Source organism: Gallus gallus, chromosome 3 (assembly GCF_016699485.2).
Source record: "Gallus gallus isolate bGalGal1 chromosome 3, bGalGal1.mat.broiler.GRCg7b, whole genome shotgun sequence".
Taxonomy (NCBI): Eukaryota; Metazoa; Chordata; class Aves; order Galliformes; family Phasianidae; genus Gallus; species Gallus gallus.
The window spans coordinates 63,549,345-63,575,058 of record NC_052534.1 but is presented as its reverse complement, the minus strand read 5'-3'; the positions used below and the strand labels follow the sequence as shown (position 1 = coordinate 63,575,058).

Genomic DNA, 25,714 nt, shown 5'->3' with positions numbered 1-25,714 from the left:
CAAAGTTTTTCCAGTGCTAACCAAAGATGAAAAAGCAGAGTAGAAATAGATTGACAAATGACCAATTCACTTAGTTTTTTAGTTTTTCTGGCTCAGTGATGCAGTATAAATGTATCTGGAGACTGGGAAGTGTTGCTTGCCTAGTTAAGTTATGTTTTCTTATAGTTTATCAGGAAATATGGAAATAATAAGCACCTACATAAAGCATTTAAATATTTTGACCTACAGGTCTGTAACTTTTCCACAACAATTAATACAAACCTAAATAAGAAATTTCACTATATCTGGCCAGAAACTTTTGCTGATGAGTTTGAACCTGAAGCAAAACAACAGAGAGAAGTCCCAAACAGTAGCCACCAAAGAGTCTCATGAAGATATGGAGAAGACAAGTTGTACATTTTGAGAACTTTCATTCCTGACACTTTGGCTGTTATTTGTTACCACATTTTATTTTTCTATCCTAATACTGTTCACAACTTTTTTTCTGTCAATGCCTACCTGTTGACCAAAAAAGAAATAACAATCTACAGACAAATTAATCTAGCCCAATAAAAACTCTGGTTCAAAGCAACGTTTAATTATTTGTTGAATACATTCTTGTATTTAACTGAATGTCCTTGAAATTATGAACTCATTTAAGAAAAGTAAAAATAATGTATAACTTCACTCAGGATAAAATGGGATTAAAGTTGGGAGAAAGTAAATGCTTAAACTGTTGGAAATTCAGCTAATCCAAAAGCCCTCAGAGGCTTTCCTTACATGCAGGTATGAATGTGTCAAGGTCATTTGAGTTCTTCCAATGAAGTTAGATGTACTGAAATAAAAACTGAACATCATTTTCCTTGCTTGCAAACTTTGTGATTTATCATAACTGCACTACTCTGATCTGATAGTCTTAATTTCTTAATGCTTCATTCATGCATTGTAGAATGCAAATAAATGCTCCTAAAGCAGAATGAATATATATATGTATATAATCTTGTTCAGTTCCTGCCTTTTTATCATCATTTCATATTACTGCTTATACAAATCGAAAATGAAATTGTATTTACAGAATCACAGTATAGTTGAACCTGGAAGGTGCGCATCTTCAGGAGCACAGCACAAATCTCACCAATTAAAATAGGGTACTGTCTTAACAATTTAAAATTCATTTCTGTAGTAAAAAAGTCTTGCAGAATAAGTGAACGAATGGAACAAGTATGAAAGCAACTAATGACTGTTAGCCTTTTAAAAGATTTTTTCCACTGTGCATTCCTTCATATTTCCTTTTTTTGTGGGACTGTGGCCTGAAAATGTGCTCAGTGTAACAAAAGTAAAGTCTTTCTTAGCCAATATATGCTCGATTTAAGGGAAATATTTGTTCTGTGCTACCTCCTCATCCATTATGAATTTTCTTGGTACACCTTTACTATTTTGCCAATAATTATTTTGCTTTAAAGACAACTTCAATCCCATAGCCACCATTACGGACTTATTAACATTTGAGTCATTTGGAAAGAAAAAGATTCTTGCAGATTTTTTGCAACAGTTTAAACTATGGGATATTACTTTCTTAGAAAAATGCTTTAAATCTTGTTTCAGGCAAGTAGATTATTTTTCTGTGCAATCAATATTCTGCATATCTGTTTTTTCTAGCAAAACCTAGAAATATCACAAACACTGCTTTAATACTTAAGGATTTAATCTTTCTAGTAAAATGAATGAGACTTGAAGGTTAATATTATCCATACTTAAGACAGTATAGAATGCTCTCAAAGTCTTGGTAAGTATTTTACTACCACATTAAATTCAGCATCCATTGCCTAACTTTAGAGATGTTAAGTCATACACACCTTTAAGTATATACATAGAGAAAAATGAGTAGCTGAAACTCAATTAATTGGTATCTTTCTTTATTGACAGGCTAGTGAAGGATGCCCCGTGGGATGAGGTCCCTCTGGCCCACTCCTTAGTTGGCTTTGCCACAGCTTATGACTTCTTGTACAGCTATCTTAGCAAGACTCAACAGGAGAGATTTCTTGAGGTAATTGCCAATGCTTCGGGATATATGTACGAAACATCATACAGACGAGGATGGGGTTTCCAGTACCTCCATAACCACCAGCCTACCAACTGTGTGGCCCTGCTGGCTGGAAGCCTGGTTCTGATGAATCAAGGTATGTGCTAAACCATAGGAATGCTTTTCTACAGCATATCAGTTCATATGGAGTAACATGCAGGAACTGATACACATTTTTGCTGCGGTTTTCCACGTTAAGTACTCTGCCTACATGGCAGCCAGTTGCAAGGTGTTCTGCTTTGTGTGTTTTGAGAGCTCCATTGCATTGGGTTTGCTCTTATGCTGCTTACAAAAAAAGTATTTATTGGATAGAACAATAATCTGTGGGAAGATGTACAGGTTATGATATATATGCACTATATCAGTGGATATATAAGTAGCTGCCTAACTGGTTTTGTATTTCTTACCTCACCATTGCTAAGAATTGACACTTCCCTCATGTGTACTCTTACCAGTTCAGATTTGCAGGCAGTCTTTTAGGATAGATCATCAGTTTGGAGCTTGTTCTAATACCTGCAGTTAGTCTGGCATTGGTCTGCATCAGAGTCAGTGGTCAGAAATACCCTGGGCCTCAAGCTTTCAGCTAGGCTACAGCACTTCAGTCTTGTTTCCCTGAGAGGACTGCCAAGCTGGAACTTGATCCACCTGTGGGCTACAGCTCAGGACCTATCTTTTCACATCTTTTGCTAAGGAGATGAGCAATTCTTTACCTTTCTCCCTTTGAGCTATGCCCACTCTGAAGGAGAGTGCAAGTCATGGAAAGAGCACATGAAACAATCCTGGCATTAAATCCCTACAGTACTTAGGCTGAGGAGTGGAAGTCATGTAGCCATCTGTAGCTTATAGAAGTGTGTCAGTATTTTATCAAGATTTTATTTAAAATGTGCTAGACATATTTTGAAAACTCAGTGCTTGATGGAACTTCTTGCCGCAACTCAAGGAAAATCTGGTTTCTGGATGCTGATGGTGTTACCAAGGTATTTAGTTCTGCCAAGCAAGGGCACATCTGCACATAGTTGGAGCTTTCAAACATCCAAAGAATGTGTGCCAGAAAAATGTGACACCTACTGTGTTTTGGGGTCAATTTTTTGTTAAAAAATGTCATAGCAAGTGTGTTCACTAATGTGCATATGCTCAAAACCTGCAATGGTATACATGGAAATTATTCTCTTTCTTCGTACTATGCTTTCCACAAATTGAAGACTAAGACCATGTTTATTCAGTGGGTTTTGCTAAATTCCTCACAATTCCACCCTTCCCTGATCCTCCGTTGTTGCAGAAAGCTGGCAGTTTGGCAAGAGGACTCTGCTTTTCATTAGAGTGAAGACCAGAAGTATGCTTTGTGCCAAACAATGGTAACTTCACAAACACAGTTGGGTAATATTTCTTTCACCAAACTTCATATCTTTTTGGGGAAAGAACAAACAAACAAACAAACAAAATAAGCAACACTTGAGCAAGTACTGTGAATATTTCAAATGGAAATCAGTCAATACATCTAGAAAGTTTAGTTGTTCTCAATACAGAACGGCTTCTTTACGAAAAAAATAATAGTAATACAAAACTTGAACAAAGTTTCTCTTTTGGTCAAAAATCACTAAAAAAAAAAAAAAAAAGTTCCTTAAAAACTCTCATTCTTACATGAAAGACTTTTTCTTAAGGGGAAAAAAAGGGGAAAGGATGGAGGGAGTAAACAAATTCTACCTGTATCAGATTTAAAGCAATTGCAAATAGTGTATCCCAGTGTAGGCATTTCTCCCAAAAATTTTAAACTTCACTTAACAATTTTAAACATGGTGTTCAGCTAATGAAGAAGGAAGAGACTAAATAGCCACCATAAAGTCATGTAACCATTGTCATAGGGCTGAAAAATGAAACTAACTGAAATAATTTGTAGGTACCCACATACAGTCTTTGCAATTAAAACACACTCAGATACTCCAAAAAGAGACTTGAGTAAGGCCTAATTTGACATACATGCTGTTCATTACCTGTGAGATTCATTCTGGAGGATTTTTTTTGTGTAGCCTGACAGAGTGTTGAGATTCTTCCTTTTTTTTATTCAAACGTGTCATTATGTCATTAAGGTACATATGAGAATAGGTTTATAGCATCAATATAACACAAGTTAACAGAGCTTACGTGCATTACAACAGTAAACGCACTACGTTGAGCCATGGGAAGCACCATTCTTGTTAGGGCAGTGTCCAAAGCTAACTGATCTGGCTGTAAGGTCACAATGGAAAATGAGAGTGGAAGTAGTTGGGGTTGTGTTCAGATGGACTGCTGTGGTGCCCTGCTCTATCAGTGTGAGGAAGCAGTGTCACACTTGGCTGTGAGCAAGGAGGCAGAACTCAATAGTGCGGTCCACTCCTCCTTCTCAGGTCTTTCCAGTCATGTTTCTCTCTCCAGCCTAAATCAGGTCGTCTGTTTAACTAAGACTTCACAATTTTTTCCTCTCTGTTAACTGTGTAGGATTTGGCAGCCTTGACTGGTAAGAAGTCTGAATTGCTCATCACTCTGCTAAGCATAAATACGGTAGCAATAAAGTAAAACATTCTTGGTTGCAGGTTTGAATGTAGCTCATACTCTCTCAGCCTGGCACATGCACTTCATTCAGCAGGCACTGTTTCACCAAGTAGTGTGGGATGTAATGCGTGCCAGCTGCCCTAAAGTTGGGCTCTACTATACAGTGGAAAGAATTCGGGTTAAATCTCTGCCCAGACACTTTGAGCTGCACAGACACCCTGTAGCCATACAGACATACATGGTCATTGTTTTCTTTTTACTCCTACCTCTGTTGCCAATGGATCTAGAAGAGAATAAGAGAAGGCATGCGGTCTTTCACCTGCTGGGATCCACAGGCTTCCTTCCTTCTGGAGTTTATACAGGCACTGCTGCAGATCTCATGCCTGTGGTTGCTCCATGGTAAAGGCAGCTAAGTCCTGAGAAGGACTTCAGGCAACCTCTTCCCAACATATAGTTTGTGTGGAGCAGACGAAAATAGGAAGATCACTAGAAGTCTTAGAAGAAATATAACTGTTTAGAGCTTGTATATGTGAAGGCTGGAACTTAATTGGAAGTTAGGGAAATGAAGAATCTGCATTTGTAATAAATCATGCAAATCTTTTTCCAAAAGAACTTCTATTTTGGACAACCCTTTAGACTGTACAGCATTGAATATGTGAGTGGAATGTAGCATATATTAAAATAGAGCATATTGGAGTAGAATATCAGTTAACAGTAGTTCAAGTGTCAACTTTTTTATAAACTCTGAGGATCTTTTACCACGCTGGTGATCGTACTAGTGAAAAAATGACTGGTAAGAATGCTTGCTTTATTGGAGCCCTCTAGTGGGGACTGTAAAATTGTTTTCATACTGTTTTAATTTGAAATGCAATAAATGGTGTTGTTCTGGCTCTTCTGTTTTTGCATGTTCTGAATGCATTAAGTAATTTTTCCTTCAGGATGGATCACATACTCCCACAAAAGTAAAAAGGTGTCTTGATAGTTTTCTCTCCACTCAGGTAACCTTGCTCTACTGTGTTTAAGTGTAGGATTTTATCTTTTATCCTGGAACCACAGGGATGCTGCAGTGATGGGTCATGTTTTAGTGCTCTGGCAGCCTTCCTTATGGATTCATTGCTGTGAAGGATCTCGCTGTGTGAATACAAGTAATGTCATCTATGATTTACAGTGTTGTGACCAGATTTTCTAACACCTCTTTTCTTTCAGGCTACCTTCAGGAAGCTTACTTATGGACCAAGCAAGTGTTGGCAATCATGGAAAAGTCAGTAGTCCTGCTGCAGGAGGTCACAGATGGCTCCCTCTATGAAGGGGTGGCTTATGGCAGCTACACAACCAGGTCACTGTTTCAGTACATGTTTCTTGTCCAAAGGCACTTTGATATCAATCACTTCAACCACCCGTGGCTCAAGCAGCACTTTGCATTTATGTACAGGACTGTCCTGCCAGGTAGGTCATTTGGACCAATGAAAATTCATCTTCCAGTTTTTGAATCAATTTTGTACTTGAAGCGGGCCACTTTTAAGTAACCTTGTACTTGGACATTTGAAATAACCTTCTTCTCCAACTTCTACTTTCATCATCCATGGAAACAGTGATATCATTGTTTATCACTGCTTAGTAAAAACTGTTGTTTATTAAACTGTTTTTTAGAACCAGATGAAAAACAAGAATGCCACTTGAGAGAAAAAGCAGTGCTTTAGAATTTGATTTCTGGCTTTCAGAGTTTGACATAGAACTGGTTCTGGGGCGTTCTGTTTGATAAATAATATTCTTTGAGATTCTTACTGATTTTTTCTTTGCCAAAAGCAAAAGCAGTCACACAGAAATATTAGATGAAAGGAACAGCAAATCATGATGCCAAAGTGAAGGTATCAAGGAAGCGCAGGGAATTTTTACATAGGATCATGGAATCCTTAGAGTTGGAAGGGACCTTTAAGTGTCATCTAGTCCAACTCCCCAGCAATGACCAGGGATATCTACAGCTAGGTCAGGTTGCTCGGAGCCTGGTCCAGCCTGACCTTGGATGTCTCCAGGGATAGGGCATCCACCACCTCTCTGGATAATCTGTTCCAGTGCCTCACCAGCCTTACTGTAAAAAACTTTTTCCTTGTATCCAGCCTAAACATATCTTTTTTTAGTTTGAAATAATTTCCTCTTGTCCTATCCCAAGCAACCCTGCTCAAGGGTCTGTCCCCTTCTTTCCTGTAGCTCCCCTTTATTTACTGAAAGGACTACAGTTTCCCACAAAATGTTTAAATCTGCTTTTATAACCACTTTTTTTTTTTTTTTAAATCTTTTTCATACAGAAAATGTAATTGACTCAACTGGTGGATTTCTCAGATCAGTCCAGGGGTATATGAACCATTTTCTTTTGTCAGTGTGAGAATTAAACAGAAATATTGGGCACCTCTGGTGGGTCAGTTTTGCAGACTGTTTCTGTTTTCATGCTGAATCTCTCCATTGTCACATATTGTGTTCAGCATCTCTGATAGGAAATCTGAGTTTTGATTAAAAGATGGAGATCTATAAATACACAAACAGTAGAAGCTAATAAATATTCCCAACTCCTTGTAACTTTCAGATAAGATTTGGTTTTGAGTAGCCTTGAAAGTTTTCAGTGATGATTTTGTGCTGCTTATTCATAGGACAATTCATTGGGAGCTTACATTATTTAAACTCCTCTTTAAAAAGATAGTATGATAACTTAAGTATTAAAAATTGGCTCTGTGTATGGGGGCAATGGTTGCTGCTTTGGCATGCCAGCACAGATGTGTAAGGAACTGCTCTGAATCCAGGCTGTACCTCAGACTTGTGCTGGGGAGATGTTCCTAAAGAGCGAAGGAAACTCATTTTAGCTATTTCAGGATAAAAGCTGGGTTGGGGTTTTTGGTTTGGTTTTGTTTGGTGTTCTTTCTTGAGAGGACCTTTCTTCTGTTGCTTTGGAGAGTTTGGATTGACATAGGAGGAGTAAAAACTGCAAGATCTGAGTAAGAAGTAGATGGGACATTGCCTTTTATATTTTTGTAGCACTTTGACTGGTTGTAGCCTATAGCCAAAGAAGAAAGGTGACTGTTCAAGTTATCTACAGCAGAAGCAAAACAGCTTCTCTGTAACTTATGGCTCATTTGTGAGTATAAACATCTGAAAAGGCAGCTTCTGTTTGTGTCTGTTTGTACCACTTGGCTTCATCTTCATGCTCTACAAACATATCTGTGTTTATTTGTTCTTTCTCACATTCCTTTTAACTTTTTCCCAAGGGTTTCAGAGGACAGTGGCCATTGCAGACTCCAACTACAACTGGTTCTATGGGCCAGAGAGCCAGCTGGTGTTTCTCGACAAATTCGTCATGCGCAATGGCAGCGGGAACTGGTTGGCAGACCAGATCAGGAGGAACCGGGTGGTGGAGGGCCCAGGAACTCCATCCAAAGGGCAGAGGTGGTGCACTCTCCACACTGAATTTCTCTGGTATGAAGGGAAATGAGTGGGCTCGAAAAGGACTGGATGGCTTCTTGCCATTTGTGATATGATGTTATCTTTAGATTTGTACTGCAGAGGCAGAGATTATGCTATGCTGGCCATGTGTGGAACAGAGTTTTTAGGCTCAGAAGAACTTAGCATAGATGTTCAGTGTGCACTGCTACAAATTGCACTTTAGTCTTATCCTGTGTGTACTTGTGTTTTCCTCCCATTGTCTGTTGTAGTTATAAAAGGAAACATCCCTGCATATATTCTTTGGTTTGTCTGGTCTATTCTGATGTTTAATCCTTTTATGTTTTTTAATGATTAATTAGGCAGATATGAAAGTGTAGTTTTGTTTTAAAAGCTGTAACTCCTAATATAAATGTTCTTTGAAAAGCTGAAGTAATGTAAAAGATAATGTTATTATTAGTTGTGTGAGCATACTAATTTGTAGGCCACATTTAGAAAAAAATATGATAAATGACTAGATCCATACCTTCCATGTTATTTACACCTCTTCTAACTTCTATGTCAGTCTACAGAAGGCAAGAAGTAAGATCCAAGTTGTACATATAAATGTACATGTAAATTTCCACAGTTTGTAGAAAGAACACATTTCTGAGGAGTTAACATAGCTCTATTTCCCTCTCTTAGAAGAGAAATATTATTGAATGTATTGGTTTGTGTTTATGTTATACACATTAAAATTTTTTTCTAGGCTCATAGCACACTTCAGCTTGTTATTTGCAAAATACAGAATCTTTCCTTTATGACTGCTGTCATACATTTTCTTTTCTTGTTTGCCCATGGAAATCTTGGAAATTTATACTTACAATTTCTTCCTGATGCTAAAGGGAAGGGCAGTTTTTAAGAGCATGTGGGTCAAAGCAAAACAAAACAAACAAACAAAAAAAAACAACACACACACACACACAGCCCACACTAAAACAGCTCTGAATATCCCAACAAATTCCTTTTTGTTGTGCTGCAGTGTTGCTCCTTTGATGAGCACATCCACTTGCATTGGAGTCTTAGGAAAAAAGGTCTGCTTTTAGGAGGATCTCCATCAAGAAACGCTAGCTACAGAATAAAGGCCTAAGTAAGAACTCTACAGTGTAGCCTTTGCCAGACATGAGCTGAGGTTGGCTAAAGCCTCAGTGGGGCTCCTTGTTAGCTGTAGAAAATAATTCTGATGAGGAACCATCTAATAAAAATAATATTGAGTTGAATAATGGTTTTGCTTACTTAAAAATAATGTTGGATTTTGTTTCTCTTACTTTTGGGGGGTGAGTTCTTTTAATTCCTGTGAAACAAACAAAACAAAAATTATAAGCATTATAACTTTTTTAGGAATTAAGACCCCCTTTTAAACCAGATATCTTATGTCTTGCAGTTTATACAAGAAAGCTGTAAATTTCTTTTCCAGCATAGCTGGAAAAGGAAACTAATATAGTGATGTAAATTAAATGATATAAATCATATAAATATATGATTTAATATATGATATTAATATATGCTTTTATATAATTATATTTATATTTTTATAATATATTTTATAAATATATTTATATTTTAATATACATATGATTTTTCATTAATTTTTAGTTTATTCCCAATTCTGTTTGGAGGCTACAGACTTCCTATGATTATTAGTTTGGGGGAAACAGGTGCACTTTTTGACTCTTGGTTAGGTAGTGAGCAAATAGATGCAAATGCTGATTTCCAGTATAAAACAATGCCTACAACCTGTTCCTAATGTGCCTTTTAAAGTATTTATGTTGCAGTCAGTAGCTTTATGATACAAAACAAAATGTGGCTTGTTTGAGAGAAGTTCACCATACTCTTATTTTTGGACTGCAAAAGGATTACTTGTAAGTGTGGAGTAGATGCTTTCAGTTGTTATTCTATAAAAAGCATACCGTGTTAATTTGACTCCTTCAAATTTACTTAGGGATTAGTAGCATAAATATCATTAGAACTATAGGCTTTTTTTATGCTCAGGAAAGACATTGGTGGGCTTTATATTGTTAGGTTGTTCTTTGATATGAATAATGAATTGTTTTTTGAATTTTGTATAGGTGCTGATAGTGGAATCAGTCAAGTGATTTTTAAACTATTTTCCTCATCATTTTGGCAGGTATGATGCAAGTTTGCGCTCCATCCCTCCGCCAGACTTTGGGGTTCCAAAGCTGCATTACTTTGAGGACTGGGGAGTGGTAACCTACGGAAGTGCTTTGCCAGCTGAAATCAACAGGCCTTTCCTTTCCTTCAAGTCAGGAAAGCTGGGAGGACGTGCAATATATGATATTGTTCATAAGAACAAATACAAAGAGTGGATCAAGGGATGGAGGAACTTTAACGCTGGCCATGAACACCCAGACCAGAACTCCTTTACTTTTGCTCCCAATGGCATACCTTTTATTACAGAAGCTCTGTATGGGCCAAAATATACTTTTTTTAATAATGTATTGATGTTTTCCCCTGCTGTGTCCAAGAGCTGCTTCTCCCCATGGGAAGGGCAGATTACAGAGGACTGTTCTTCAAAATGGCTTAAATATAAACATGATTTGGCTGGTGACTGTCAGGGACGAGTCGTTGCTGCCATGGAGAGAAGCGGGGTGGTTTTTATCAGGGGAGAAGGAGTGGGGGCATATAATCCTAAGCTGAAGCTGAGAAAATTGCAAAGAAACCTCATACTTCTTCATCCTCAACTTTTGTTGCTGGTGGACCAAATCCACCTAGAAGATGACAGCCCTCTGGAGGCAGCAACCAGTTTCTTCCACAATGTGGATGTGCCTTTTGAAGAAACAGTTGTTGATGAGATCCATGGGGCATTCATTAGACATCGTGATGGAATATATAAGATGTACTGGATGGATGACACTGGCCACAGCGAGAAAGCTACCATTGCCTCAAGAATGTATCCCCGGGGCTACCCTTACAATGGCACAAACTATGTGAATGTAACGACCCTCCTGCGGCACCCCATCACCAGAGCCATTTACTTGTTCATTGGGCCCTCCATCGATGTGCAAAGCTTCACTGTTCGTGCAGACTCTCGGCAGCTGGATGTTTTTGTCACCACCAGTGAGCATTCCTATGTGGTTTACCTGTGGACAGTGGAGGACGGGCCTCGTTCTGCCTTTGCACAGGTTACTGCAGGCCGTCAGAAAATTGTCTTTGACCGAACGTCTGCCATTAGGAACTTTGCCGTGCCAGAAGTGAAGGACTACATTGGGATCGTGGAGAGGAACCTGCAGCATTTTAAGCCTGTTTTCCAGCAGCTTGAGAAGCAGATCTTGTCTCGTGTACGAAACACAGCTAGCTTTAGGAAGACTGCTGAACGCCTGTTGAGGTTTTCAGATAAGAGACAGACAGAGGAGGCCATTGATAGAATATTTGCAATCTCACAGAGGCAGCAGCAGCAGCGTGGAAGAGCAAAGAAAAATAGAAAAGTATCCAAAGGTTACAAATTTGTTGATGCTGTTCCTGACATTTTTGCACAAATTGAGGTAAATGAAAGAAAAGTGCGACAGAAGGCACAGACTCAAGCACAAAAAGAGTTGCCTATTGATGAAGATGAGGAAATGAAAGATCTTTTGGATTTTGCAGATATCACTTATGTGAAGCACAAAACTGGAGTTTCAATCAAGGGCCGATCAGGGCTGGCACAGTTGGTGGCAACCACTCGAAGTAGTGCCCCATCAATATCAGCTTCTTATACCCGCCTCTTTCTAATTCTCAACATTGCTATTTTTTTTGTCATGTTAGCAATGCAGCTCACATACTTTCAGAAGGCCAAGAGACTGCATGGCCAAAGATGTCTGTATGCAATACTTTTAGTAGATAGCTGTATATTATTGTGGCTGTATTCTTCCTGTTCTCAGTCACAATGTTAGCAGAAGACCTCTACTAGTCGACCAGTTTATGGTCATATGTGTCTATGCAAAAGCATTAACCCTAATAGGGCCAAAGTTTATGTTCTTTTCTTTCTGAAACATTCCAAAAACAGCTGGGAAAATATTGATTTCAGACCAGAAAGGATTGACAAATCAGGCAGGCAATGAATTTCTCAGAAAACTGAGTACTTAGTAAGTACTCCTCCTTTGAGTTTTGAGTTGGGCCTCACATCTGACGGAACATTATGCTTTGTTCTTCAGAGTTCAGTGATACAAAGCTGTAATTAATTATTTCTTTTGTGAGAAGAGCCCTCTTAAGATATATGTTTCTAAGGGCTTTCTTTTAAATAGGGAATTGGATTTGCATTTAGTGACTTTTAATTTCCAGGCTGCTGTGAATGTCTGTGGACATTCTCTTAAGGAAAGGATATTCAATCACAAGTATGCAGGGAAGATCTTAGCGGCAGATGCCATTTTTCTCTGCCAAACCAAAGAATATTTAATTGTGGGACGCTCCTGTATAATTATTTCAGACACTTCCATTGTGTCATCTCTTCCATGCTTTACAGTCTGGCACAGTTGGAGGTGGCGATCCTGTCAGTACTTACCAATGAGCAGCACAATGTTTAGTAGGCAGCAACAGGAGGAGTAGAATAAGGAGCTGGTTCAAAGTGCAGAGGAAGACAATTCTCAGGAAAAAAAAAAAAAAAAAAACACCTTTTTCAGTCAAGAGTAGACTGCGGAAAGATGAATGTTGTGGGGTCTGTTCTCGATTTTTCAAGGCAGGGTTTCACAAAAGTTTTCTATAGTTTGAAGTGCATCTTAGTAGAGAAATAATGTTCTTCTACATGCACTTGTAAAAATACAAAAACCAAAGCAATCCTGTGGTAACCTCAACAATTGCTACTAGGGAAAAAGAGGTATTATGGAAGTATTTAGTGTCTTTTTTTCTTCTCACACGGCTAGAAGAAGAGGACAGTTAAAATTATGCGAACAATCTGTTCTCTATAAAGCACCAGGAAGGGTTCTGCAAGCTCGTGGTGGATCCGGATCAATTATCTGGGGATTAGTGGTAAATGGAATTTACACTGGGATGTAAATGGGATTTACAGCAAAAATAAGTTTGACATCTCCACATTTATCCCCTTCTGTTCATTAAACTGATTTTAAGAAATCATAGCTATTTGAGAGAATGGAAAATCTATGGAATTGGGGCATATCTGTATATCTTTACAGGTAAATAATTTTTCCAGTACATTTGTTAAATAAAAATATTATAATTTTCTCTGCAGAAAAAAAATGTTTCTCTTTGATTAGAATATTTTTCCCATTAATTACAGTAATTATGTTCATCAGCACTTCGTTCAAACCATAAAACTTTGTTTCCTTTTCCTTACACCCATTTAGGTATGTTATCTACATGGCTATTTTTAAGCCTTCTGGAGATTATGCATTGTAATATGCTGAGCTTTTATTGTCTAAACATTTTTAGTGAACAGATCATATGTTCCAGATACTGAGCCATATCAGCACTGTGTTCACATACAGAAGCTCTGCTACAATCTTCGATGCCTGGATTTAGCCAGTAAAATTTGACATGTTAGTCTAGGCAAAGGAAGCTGACTGGTTGCATGATGTTACTTACAGTGTAAGTATGTCTAGATTGTGAGAAGCTGTGTGCCACTAGACATTTCCTTTCTGTCTTTGCACAGGGATAACAGGAAAGTATGGAGAAATAGCTGTTGGTTATTTTATTGTTATTATTATTATTTAGTATTAGATACTTCTGTATCTTTGTCCTCTTTGGAGATGCTTGAACCTTTAGAAAAATGAAGAGCTGTGATGGCCATGAGCCTTTACTAGACTGATGTAATCAGCAGCATTTATACAAATCTTTCACTGCAACTGACAGTTGTGTATGTTTTTCCCTATGTCAGGTCGCCATTGCTTTGTTGGACAGTCAACTACGGAAAGCAAATCTTTTGTATCTCTAGACCAAAAAGCTTTTGAGAAGTACCGGCACTTCTTGGCTGGCTGTGTACAGTGTGCCATCCAAATTATAGTACAGGATTAGTATGTGTGTCCAATGAAACTGCAGAATTATGGAAAGTAAGATATGGTCGTGAACACTAGCTCTTGTTTACATGATGCCTCTCTGCACCATTGTAGCAATGTGAAGATGAAAAGGTGGGTATAATAGATCCCTGTGCTCAGAGCTAGGTATTAAAGCAGCTTGTAAAGCCAGCCAGCATTTAAATGTGGAGTGAGTGTACATGAAATGATGGAGTGAAGGGAAATGAAAATAATCTCATATACTTCTTATTCTTTTCTACACTGGCACCTTTTTAAAAGTCCTTCTCTAATGTTTGTTTAAATTTTCTTCCAATTTCTTGCTTCCATTCTTCTTCCGCCGCCTTCTTTCTCTCATTCTTTAGCACAGCTTATCATAGAATCACAGAATCACAGAACTGTAGGGGTTGGAAGGACCTTCAGAGATCACTGAGTCCAATGAAAGCAGGCCCCCTTCAACAAGCTGCATAAGTAGGTGTCCAGGCGAGTCTTGAATATCTCCAGAGAAGGAGAATCCACAACTGCCATGGACAGCCTGTTCCAGTGCTCCGTCACCCTTACTATGAAGAAGTTCCTTCACATATTGATGCAGAACTTCCTATGCTCAAGTTTATGGCCATTTCCCTTTGTCCTGTCCCTACAGATAGCTGAGAAGAAGCTGGCCATGTCCCTCTGACTCCCACACTTAAGATATTTATAAACATGAATAAGATCACCTCTGAGTCATCTTCTCTCAAGGCTGAACAGACTCAGTTCGCTCAGCTTTTCCTCAAAGGGGAGATGCTCGAGGCCCTTTATCATCCTTGTGCCCCTCAGTTGGGCTCTCTCCAGGAGATCCCTGTCTTTTTGTACTGGGGAGCCCAGAACTGGATACAGTACTCCAGGTGAGGCCTGATCAGGGCAGAGAAGAGGGGGAGGATCACCTCCCTTGAACTGCTGGCCACACTCCTTTTAATGCACCCCAGGATGCCATTGGCCTTCTTGGTCACCAGGGCACACTACTGGGTCATGGACAGCCTGTCATCCATCAGGACCCCCAGGTCCTTTTCTGCAGAGCATCTCTCCAGCAGGTGATGTCCCCTCATCTTATCTAATGGAATCTGAAGCAAGTGGAGCAAAGAGCAAACATATTCTTGATGTCTGAAATTAGCACCTTGGGCCGTGGGCCAGAAGTGTCTGTGTTACAAGCCAGGAAGAAATAATTCAAGCCTTCAGATGGCGACATGCCCTGAAAAGGTCTGTCTAGGCTTTGCTAGGAAGTATAGTGAGGAAGAGCAAGAACATGGCATCAGTCCAGCTAGCTCTAGTGGCTGGTTGGAGTCCTTAATGCCTGTACACATAGGAGAGGATACTGTCCTTGTCTTTGGCTCATTAGTCCAAAATAAAAATGAGCAGCAGTGACAGTACCATGTGTGTCTACGGCAGAGGCACGCAGCACCAGTTTTATCTGGTCTGGGTATGCTGAACCACAAAATGTCATTGTATGGTATCCATTAACAAAGTTATCATCAGCTTTCTTTTTAAAATGGAGTCATGCTACAAAGTGTTTTTTGCATATGCCTCTGTTCCCATTCTTACTCTGCCTCTTTTTGCTTTCTGAAAATGTTCATGTTCTACATCTCTGGCCACAGGAAAATATGGCTATTCTACAGTTGACTTCTCTCAACTTCTGTTCAGAACTTGATTTTTTGTCATGCAGATTTGTTTTAGGGCTGCAGTCTAAATTAACCTGAACTTAGTTCAATGTATTCTGAGCAGAGTCATTGGGAATTCAGCTTGATGGTAGCTGTGTGAGTGTTTGAGGGTGGAATCTGGTTCTTAGATTTGTAAGTGATTTTTGAGATTATCTAAAAACTGGATGTGTATGTTATATACATCATTGTGACTAAAGGAAACAAAGGGAATGGAGCGCATTACCTCATTTCTTAAATCTTAGAAGATTAAAGTTGATTCTTAAGTATTGTATGTCTGAAATGTATCAAATTCTTCCGTTACCTATGTATTTTCCAGTGATTTTTTTTTTCTTAGTTTTTGAAAGTATATATTGTCTGGAAAATAGATTTATGCACCAGGCCGTTACAAGCATATTTATTGGGTCTGTGAAAGTCTTACTTCAGATGATCATATACACATTTATCTAACTTTAATCCTTATGGTCTGGCTACTCTCTTAGAATTCAGAAGGATAACTTTAAACTATTAAGTCAGACTCGGCTAATGGGGGCCAGATTTTATTTTCTGTCCTTTCTTGATTGTTGACTCCAGGAGAACTCTGTAGCAGGAGGCCTGTGTGATCCAGTGCTGGATGTATCCATATGGTCCTCAGCACTCGACCTGTTTTCTAAACAAGTTCAGCCTTGAAACAAAGCACTTCAAAGAATATAAAAACTAGAATCAGTTTTTTCTCCTGATAATATCTAATAAAGATGAGTGAATTAATTTAACTTCATGCTTGCCTGGTTTGCTACTCTAGCAAACAGCAAAGCAATTAATTTCATGAGAATTCAGATTTCATCTTCAGTTTTCAATGAAACTGAACATAACTGCAGTAGCCACAAGATACTAAGGAGTGTGTGAATTGTACAGACAAGACCAAATCCTCCCTGCTTTAACTGACATTAATAAAAGTATCAAGGAAACAATGTAAATCATCCAGGTTTTGTGGTAATGGAATTATGCAACTAATTTCCATAGGTGTGGTCACTCAAATCTCCAAAATGCAGATAAAAGCAGGAGGGGATACTGTTGTCAGGCATATATCCATGCCCTCTACAAGAATGCCTGCACCACATGCTAGAGTTATTGTGAGAATCCTCTTTATATTGACAGACGAACATCTCTTTGGCCTTGGTACTGAGAAAGCTGTATTTTCTCAACTGTCCTCAGGTGAATTCTAACTCGTTTTGGTGTAAGGTAGCTTCAAACCTCTTCAGCTCATTGTCTAAAGCTCATTGTCTAATTCAGGGCTTCCTGATACATGGCCTTAACTATCTGAGCTGTAGATATCCCCCAGTCACAGAAAGAAAAGCACTCTGTGGTCTCTAGGGAAGACAGCCATGAGGAATGGTCTGTCACCACCACCTGGCTGGCCGGTAGCCTGCTGTGTCTGCTTGTGAGAAACCCTAAGGAAAGATGTTGATCCAGCAGGGTTTCTGTGACTCAGCACGGGGGTGACAGTCTACACCCATCTTCCCTCTCTAGGAACCTCTTTGACAGGTGTGCAGGCAGCAGTGTATTTATATCCATGTGCATAGCATATAGCCAGTAAGGTTGGCACCTGTGGCATGTGTCTACCCTACTATGCATGAGTTGTATCACATTCAGTCATTTGACGTGGGAGAGCCCAGTATGGATGTACTCTAAGACAGATAGTATGTCCCACCCCAATAGTAAAGTTAGGCATTGCCACCTAAGCAGAGGCCACTTACTTTTTCTTCATATATCCATTGTAGTCAAAGAACTGTGGCATGACCATATGACTCTGTGAAGACAGAAGCTCCCAAACCACAATGATTTCACTGGTTTGACTCCTGCATTACCCTGGACAATGGAGAGGAGGGCTGTCCCTGCTCTGACCCCACAGCCTGAATCCTCTTGAATTCTGTTGTCAAGTTGGCTGTAGGGGAAGGCCCTTTCGTGCTCCCTTGAAGGTGCACACTTCCCTTAAATGCCTGTCTCCTGTGATAGTGTAAAAGTTCTCCCAGCAGATGGCACTGCCAACTAAAAAACCCGCAATTAAGAGCATTACTTTGGTTCAAGTGCTTAATGAAAAATCCTCTGTTAAAGTCAGAACGAGTCTTTTTGCTGAAGAGGTCTAAAAGGACCTGCAGTTGCTCTTTCCCTCTGCACCGCACCCCCAAGCTCTTTGTCCCACCAACAGAGATGTGTTTACTAAATGAGCTGTTATTCATCCCTCCTACATTGCATCAACCTCTTCATTTTTGCCGTCCCCAGAGGGAATGAGATCTGAAGCGTTAAAACCAGATTATGCGGTAACAAGCCATGCATGTTGCTGTGAGGACCAGAAAAACAGTTACGAAAATTATGACTTAGTTATTCTGAGGTCTTTGTACTTCAGAGAACTGAAATGGAGCAAGAAAGAAATATATGCAAAAAATGATGTACACTGCAGTCAAACAAAAGTCCACGTCAAGTAAGGAAGTCTTGAACCGTACTTACTCCTGTCTCCTGATGAAAGTCATTCAGCTCTGTGTCTGAACTTATTAAGAAATGACTTGCTTCCCTTAAAAAGATCAAATGCTCTCTTTATGGGAAGAGAGGTGGTAGTTCCTCTGTGTATTCTAAAGACCAGATGAGTCTGTTAAACACTCGTTTTCTGCCTTCTGAAAGATATGTAGCAATTTCTCAACCCAAAATGTAAAAAGCATCTTGCTTTTCAGATGAGTGGAAAACTACCTCTTCATCCAAAAACAGCTGTTTGACACTAAGCTAATAATAATTTTCTCATGGTTAATTCACAGCCCTGCACTTCCACATGTCATTCAAAAGTGATATTCTTTCAGATTTGCTCGGTATGCACTCTAGAAAGTACTATAAATTTTCCAGAACTCCCCTGTTGCTGGGATGTAGATTTATGTAGATGCTTCTAGACCATGAGGTTTAAGTCTGCTTAGACTGGAGATGCCACTGGGCTGAAGCAGCATAATCACAGGAAAAAAAAAAAACAAAACAAAACAAAGCTGGTCTGACTTCTTGCATTGCTTTTCCCCCACTCCCTTTTAGCCAAGAATAATGTTCAAGACTGGACACTGTTTTTCCAGAGTTCAAAAAAAGTTGAAACGTCTCCTGATGTTGTACCAGAAAACCAGATGCATTTCCTTTGGGAGCAAAGCCACTCATCTGTCTACAAAGTTGTCATACTTCAGCCAAAGATCTGTTAATACCCAAATCCACTTTAAGTGGAGGGCAGCCACTGCTCTCCTTTCCAAAAGCAAAAGATTCAAAGACTTGATTCCAGTTGTCCCTGGTGTATGCACACAGCAACCTTGAACAAATGTATGGCTATAGACCATATCACCTGTACCATTTCTGTTATACTTGCAACTTCTCGTGGCTGCAAGCCATTTTAGAAATTTACAGATAACACAGACCCACAGACCTTCCCTTGTAGATTGTGCCTGAAGTTCAGATCTGTGCAGAGAGACAGAATTGGTGCAATTTAAAATTTTTTAGTTCTGTGTTGAATCCACAGAACTGAAATAGTCAAACAATAAGTTGTTCTACAGACCGAGAGGAATTCATTCAGTTTCTTTTTTTCATTCATAACCTTCTCACTTCATTTCATGCAGAGAAGTTTCTGAACATACCAGCATAACTAAGATAGACAGCTACATGTAGGAAGCTTTGAAAGGGATAAGGTCTCAGCTCTTACACTGCCTTCCTGTTAGAAAAATGTTTCCTTAGGTATCAAAATTCAGACAGCTAAGGAGTCCAAGTTGGGAAACTGTAAAGAGTGGCATATCACCATGCACTGAAGAATCAACTAATTAAATTAGATAGAATGGTTAATTTGTTCAAATTTTAAAAAGTGGAGAAGAGTTAATGGAATGAAAAGGTACAGAACATATTTTGTAGCATATAAACAGAAAGCATTAGAACACAGACGTGGGAAGATAGCCATGAAATCTAAGCAATTTGACCATCAAGACAGAAAGATGTGGTGTCATAAAGAATATAGAAGCCATTGCTGCAGCTTTCTCTTGCTGTTATTCCCTGCTGCTTTTCACACCAGTGGTTCACAGAGATTCATTGCTGGATAGTGGGCTTCCTGTAACCAAATGGCCTACAGCTGTCAGAGGGCTTTACTACTCAAACTACATTCAACTACAATCTATATGTGCTGTAAGGAAGTCTGCATGATTCTTTAAGCAGTGGCTGTGATCTGTGGCATATGTGCAGAGCTTATAAGAAAATATGTGATATTTTCATAGGATTAGAAAGGTACAAGTTGTCAGGTTTTATGAAGAAATCAAGAAGTGCTGGTGAGGCAGATAATAGAATTCATTCATCTGTAGTCAGGTAATCCACCCTGAGCAGCCAATTAGTAACTTCCAAGAAAGCAAAGCTCAGTCTTTTCCCTCTAGTATGTAAAATGATATGGCATAAAATTTCTTTTGCAGTTATGAACATATTAAATCCAAAATATCTCTGTAGTGTCATACTGAGCACCAGATCTCACCTGCAGAGCCTTCTTCAGAGCTGTGCTTTGTTTTGCTGTCCCGGTTCCTTTCTACCCACTAACACTGATTTTCATTCTAAACCTAATAAATGCAATGTCTTAAAATACCAGAATAATGTACCCCGATACTTGTAAGCTGTACATGCACAGCCACAGTGCTACTTCTCCGCCTGCTGCTCTGCTAAGTATTAGTGCTACTAATGATTTACATGGTGCTTCTGGGATGTGTGACACTTCACAAACATGTAGGGCTGGTTCAGTCATTAAGCCAAAATAACTTCCTTTGTTCCACAAACTGATGTAATGGGCCTCCGGGGGAGGTCCGTCCAGCTGGAGGGGAGGTGTGGGGCTGTGTGCAGACAAAGTTGCCATTAGTAAAGCTTTAATTTCACCTGGAAAGAGACAAAAAGCATTACAAAAATTTTCCTAGGACAGAAAGACTTTTCTGTCTGTCTTCCTTAATTGGGCACCGAGAATACAGCTTACAACTCTTTCACTTGAAGAAATGAGTCCAGTTGTTATAAAAATAAAACCCATTGGCAGCACTGTAAAGCTCAAGCTCCATTCTGCCCATGACTTTTGGGTAAATAAAGTGAAGTTGAGCTTAATAAGACTAATGACAGAAATGCAAGATGCCATGAACTTTGATAGAGACAGCTAGAAAAAGAATGAGTTGCAAAAAATGAGGTAAAACAAAACAAGATCCTCTCAATATTTACTGACAAATCCTGCAGTGGACATACACACACATGTGCTGCATTCAAGAACAGCATCACACATTTGGTGTAACAGCAGAACTAGTTGGACTACAGCTATTGCTACCCAGAAAGTATGTGAGATTCACTCAGCTACAAAAGAAGGGATAGAATTTAAAACTGACTTACGGAATCAAACTCTATAACCACAAAGTAGTTATAAAATCAGGTATGTTTTAATCAGCGCTGCGCAGAGCCAGATGCAAGGGGGTAGCTCCTCCTAACTTGCGTACCTTCAGGACAAAAACTTGGTATAGATATAGGCAGAACTAATGCATAATCAATTATTTCCCCGGAATTTGTATACCTATTCAGTATATTTCTGAGAATTAGCTAGCGTACAGTCCCTCCCCCTCGCGCATGCGTCATGAACAGTGGGGGGATCTCCTGGTGGTCATTGGATGAAGGCTCGTAGTCTTCCTCGCTGTAAACTTCTGACCCTGAAGGAGGGGTAGCCCCCGAACCAGTTCTAACTTACTCTGGGGACATCTTATCACCTCCTTGCCTGGTGTCCTTGGGCTGTTTTCACACCCTCATCTTTATCTCTTCTACCCCGGCATTGTCCTAATCCCATTTTGTTACTATCCCATTCTTCTAGTGGCCTCTGTATATTTGCTTCTGTAAGCCAATTCTAATCCTTTTACTCTTAGTTTCTGCAGACCCCCTTTTTACTGAACACTTTCTTACTCTTCAAAACATTAAAGGGAAACTTCTTGAAACTTTGAACAAGTTGATTTGTTTTGAGCTGATTTTTTTTATGTCAATAAAGCATACTTCAAAATAAAAGGATATTTCAAATGACAAAATCACTTTTCGTTTTTAAAAAAAAAAAAATTTAGACATCTCTCTGTTTTCACTATGGCAATGTTTTTATCCCACTTGGTAGGCATGAAATTTAATGCGAATAAATGCAAAAACACTCCTAGTTAATGATTTACAGCTATTGTGGAGACAGAAGTGTTAATTCAATGGGCAGGAAATAGCTGCCCTGAGGGAACAATGCACAGAGGTGAATGGGATACTAACAGCATCCTGGCCACGCAGCTCTGCAATTACTCTGCCTCTCCATCTCCAGATCCCTAGTTCTTCAAGGCTGCCCCCTGGCAGGACCATTGCTGCTCCTCAGCCTGACTCATGGCGCAAGCATTCCCCTCCTTCCAACCAGGGTGGTCTCTTCTTCACCCACATCTCTAGTATTTACTGAAAATATGTTTGCTCGGAGGGGAAGGTTAATCCTTTTTCACAGAGAGCTTCCTCCCTGTTTTGATGAAGCTTGTTCCTGAAATCATATGTTTTATTTTAGAGAAATAAAAGAACACTAGAAGTAGTCTCAGGTGAATCACAGAATCATAGAATTGTAGGGGATGGAGAATTATGGGGGACCTTGAGATCATCAAGTCCAACCTACTAAAGCAGGTTCTGTAGAGTAGGTCGCAGAGGAAAGCATCCAGGTAGGTTTTGAATATCTCCAGGGGAGGAGTCTCTACAACTTCTCTGGGCAGCCTGTTCCAGTGCTCTGTCACCCTCACAATAAAGAAGTTTTTCCTCATACTTGTGTGGAATTTCCCGTGTTCCCGTTTGTGCTCATTGGCCCTTGTTCTGTCACTGGGCTCCATTGGCCTTTTATCATCTTTGTGGCCCTCCCCTGGACTCTGTCTAAAAGTTCGCTGACATTTTTGAATTGAGGAGCCCAGAACTGGACACAGTGCTCCAGATGTGGCCCAACCAGGGCAGAGTAGAGCGGGAGGATCACTTCCCTTGACATGCTGGCCATGCTCTCTTTAATGAACCCCCTAAAGTTGTGAGGTTCCTTGGCTGCTGTCTTTCCACTGTGTGAATATTATCTGCTCCTGGTCATCAGGATCCCTTGTTCAGCTCGTGGCTCTCAGAGAGTCTCTGCTTTTTACTTTAAGAAATTCTGTGTAAGAGGTGATGAGAGGTACATTTTTGCTGGTAGTGTTGTTCACCTGGCTATCTGCCTGACTTAAATGTGATTGTGATTTTGTTTTTCTGTGCTTAGAGCATTAAAGTGGTTGCAGATGTGACTTGAGCACTATAAGCATATCACTTTCAGTGCACGTAGAAGCAAATCCAGAGCTTGCGCTATTCTCTGTCATCCGAGCACCTCCCAATCCTAGTCCAGACACAAAGAATTCTAGCTTCAAGGTCCAATAACCATTGCCTCCAACTGTAAGCAGCTACTAAATCACACAATATCTATGATATCTATGTAGGGACAGACATTATTTCTCATAGTTTGTGTAGGGGATTTTTATCTTAAGTTTGAAAAATAGGGTAGTTATCCAAATTAGAGAAAAAAAAAAAGAAGAGCTTATTCTGTGTCATGTTTTCTGAAACTCTGAAACTTCCTCATCCCACTTCTCTTGTCTGGTAAGAGGTTTAGGCAAAACAGCCTCCTTTTTTTTTTTTTTTTTTCTTTTCCCCTAGAAGTTTGAATTTAGATAGAAAATGAGCATTTTTCATAGCAGCATTTTTATGTAAGGAAAAAACTGTCTCCCTAAATACCTTTCTTTTCCCCAGAAAAGAATATTGATATTAATATAAATTGTAAAATGAAAGTGTCTACTTCTGATGTTGTACTGGGCAAATAAGTAGAAGTTATAGTAAAGAATGAAAATAGTATGTACATACATAAACCTGATGTTAAATGGTGTACAGGAAGGCAAATAAATCTGACTTGGTTCCAGTTGGATTTCAAAAACCATATTTGACAGTTTGTCCTGCAGAAGTTAAGAGAAATTAAAGGAGATGGCAGTTCTGGAGTGGTTAAAGCTTCATGGTTAAAAACAAACTGCTGATCAAAGAACTGTTGGTATATTTCACGAGACCAGAAAGCAAAATGACAGGTGCAGGCAAAGTGGTGTTTGGGTGAAATTCAGTCCTCTCTTCATACATAAACAGATAGATTCTGAGCTGACTGGAAATATTGCTTAGAACTTGTATCACATCAAACCTCACTAAGATATCGGGTCAGTGTTTCAAGCATGGTAAAAAAAAAAAAAAAAAATGCAGTTCGAATTCTAGAAACTGTTACAACAAAATAGAAAATAGTATAATTACGGTACTGTAGAAAACTGACCTGGCTGCACCTTCAGTGTAAGCCTGGTACACTGGTAAACCCCAGCCTCATCCCCTCCTGTCAAAACTGGTACTTGAGTCCTGGAGAATGGTTCAGGAGGCAATATGGATACAAAACGTATACAGCCCAGCAGACAAGGAACTCCCTAATCTGCCTGGTATAAGGGGTCAATATGCCATTGTTATCTACTTGGTATGAAGGCACAGATTCTTCCTGTTTTCAAGACTAGCTACAGGGCTATCCATCAGTGAGCATTAGCGGGCTTAACAATATCTCTACATCTTGTTTCAATCTCTCCGTTTCTTTTGAAGATTGTAGCTAAAATGCTATGACCTTTACTGTGTCAATCTATTATAACTCCAACAAAAATCAGAACGACAGTTGCAGCACTTTATCATTACAACTGCAATTATACATACAGCAATTTAAAACAAAAACAGCAACAACAACAACAACAACAACAAAACTAGTTATCGATAACAGTTTCTTCAACCAAGATCAATCAGGTAACCATGAGGTCAACCTATCCCAGACTTCCTCAAAACCACACGCAGTGTCATCAAGGGAAATTTCATGGTTTAGCTTTTGTTAGCTCTTTACGTACCGTGCAAGTAAACGGTACATAAATGGAAAGAAACCAAACAACCTTTTCAGCAAATCCAAGTCCATAATTATAAAAACTAGTTATTCCTTAGTTTTATGTTCTCTTTCATGGAGCCAACCACGATGGGAGCTTTTAGTGGCTGGATGAAAAGAAGCACCATCATGCATCAAGAGAATCCAACCAGATAAAAACATACCACTTTCGGAAAAATAAGTCTCTCTTTCCTTTTGAAGCAGGATATGCTTTTTCTATGTTAAGGGAAAATAATGTATGTGATGGCTTACTTGGATGACTGTGTCACTAATCTGTGAAGAGCAAATGCCATACCAGCACCTTTAGGTAAGTCCTAAAGAAGTTACCTGTTCACCATGGGGCTCACCAGAATCTGTCATGATTTTATACACTCCATTTTATATTATTATTCTTTTCCTTCTTTTAAACATCACATGAAAATGGATACTGTCTATTTGCAGTCACAGAAGTGTTCTAGCAAGAGTAACAACCCAAAAAGCCCTGTGCTACTTCATCACTTAGTTTTTTGAGGACCATGTCTCAAACCATAAAATAGAATACTTTGGAAGGTTACAGTCAGCACCTCATCATACCTGGTGGACTTTCTTGAAATAGTCTCTATGAAAATCTGTTTGGGCTGTGAGTGCACACCTGGGGTTTGTGATTAACCTATGTGCCATGATAATACTCAGTAGGAAACAGTGCAGTGTAGATAACAGCATTCAGAGTCTATTTAGAATGAATTCATAGCACTGACACAACCAAATATGTTAGAAGGTTCCCAGTTCATGTGAGAGCAGATAAATTTGAACCAAAAATCCTGGGTAAATGGTTATGGCAGAGAAGGTGACAGTGAACACAACTGAAGGTGGTTTTCTCACATTTTGTTAATACTTAGAGTCTGATGCATCACACAAAAGCTTCCCTGAGAAGACTGTGAGATTTAAACCATTGCTAGTTATAGTGGACAAATATAAGGTATTTTCTTGGAGAAAAAGACAAATCTGTGCTGTTTTGGTGCTGATC

The 25,714-nt window shown here is 39.2% G+C and overlaps 1 protein-coding gene across 4 annotated transcripts in view; it reads left to right on the top strand.

The window, feature by feature from the left end:
* Positions 1-16,669, top strand: part of DSE (dermatan sulfate epimerase) — a 36,614-nt gene extending 19,945 nt beyond the window's left edge. For all 4 annotated transcript variants that reach the window (XM_046939023.1, XM_040697546.2, XM_040697545.2 and 1 more), the window contains 4 exons: positions 1,906-2,159; positions 5,798-6,037; positions 7,849-8,056; positions 10,188-16,669. In XM_046939023.1, coding sequence (XP_046794979.1) covers positions 1,906-2,159; positions 5,798-6,037; positions 7,849-8,056; positions 10,188-11,949 — 2,464 coding nt within the window. In that variant the 3' untranslated portion in view covers positions 11,950-16,669. The remainder of the gene's footprint in view (positions 1-1,905; positions 2,160-5,797; positions 6,038-7,848; positions 8,057-10,187) is intronic.
* Positions 16,670-25,714: the final 9,045 nt, after the last annotated feature.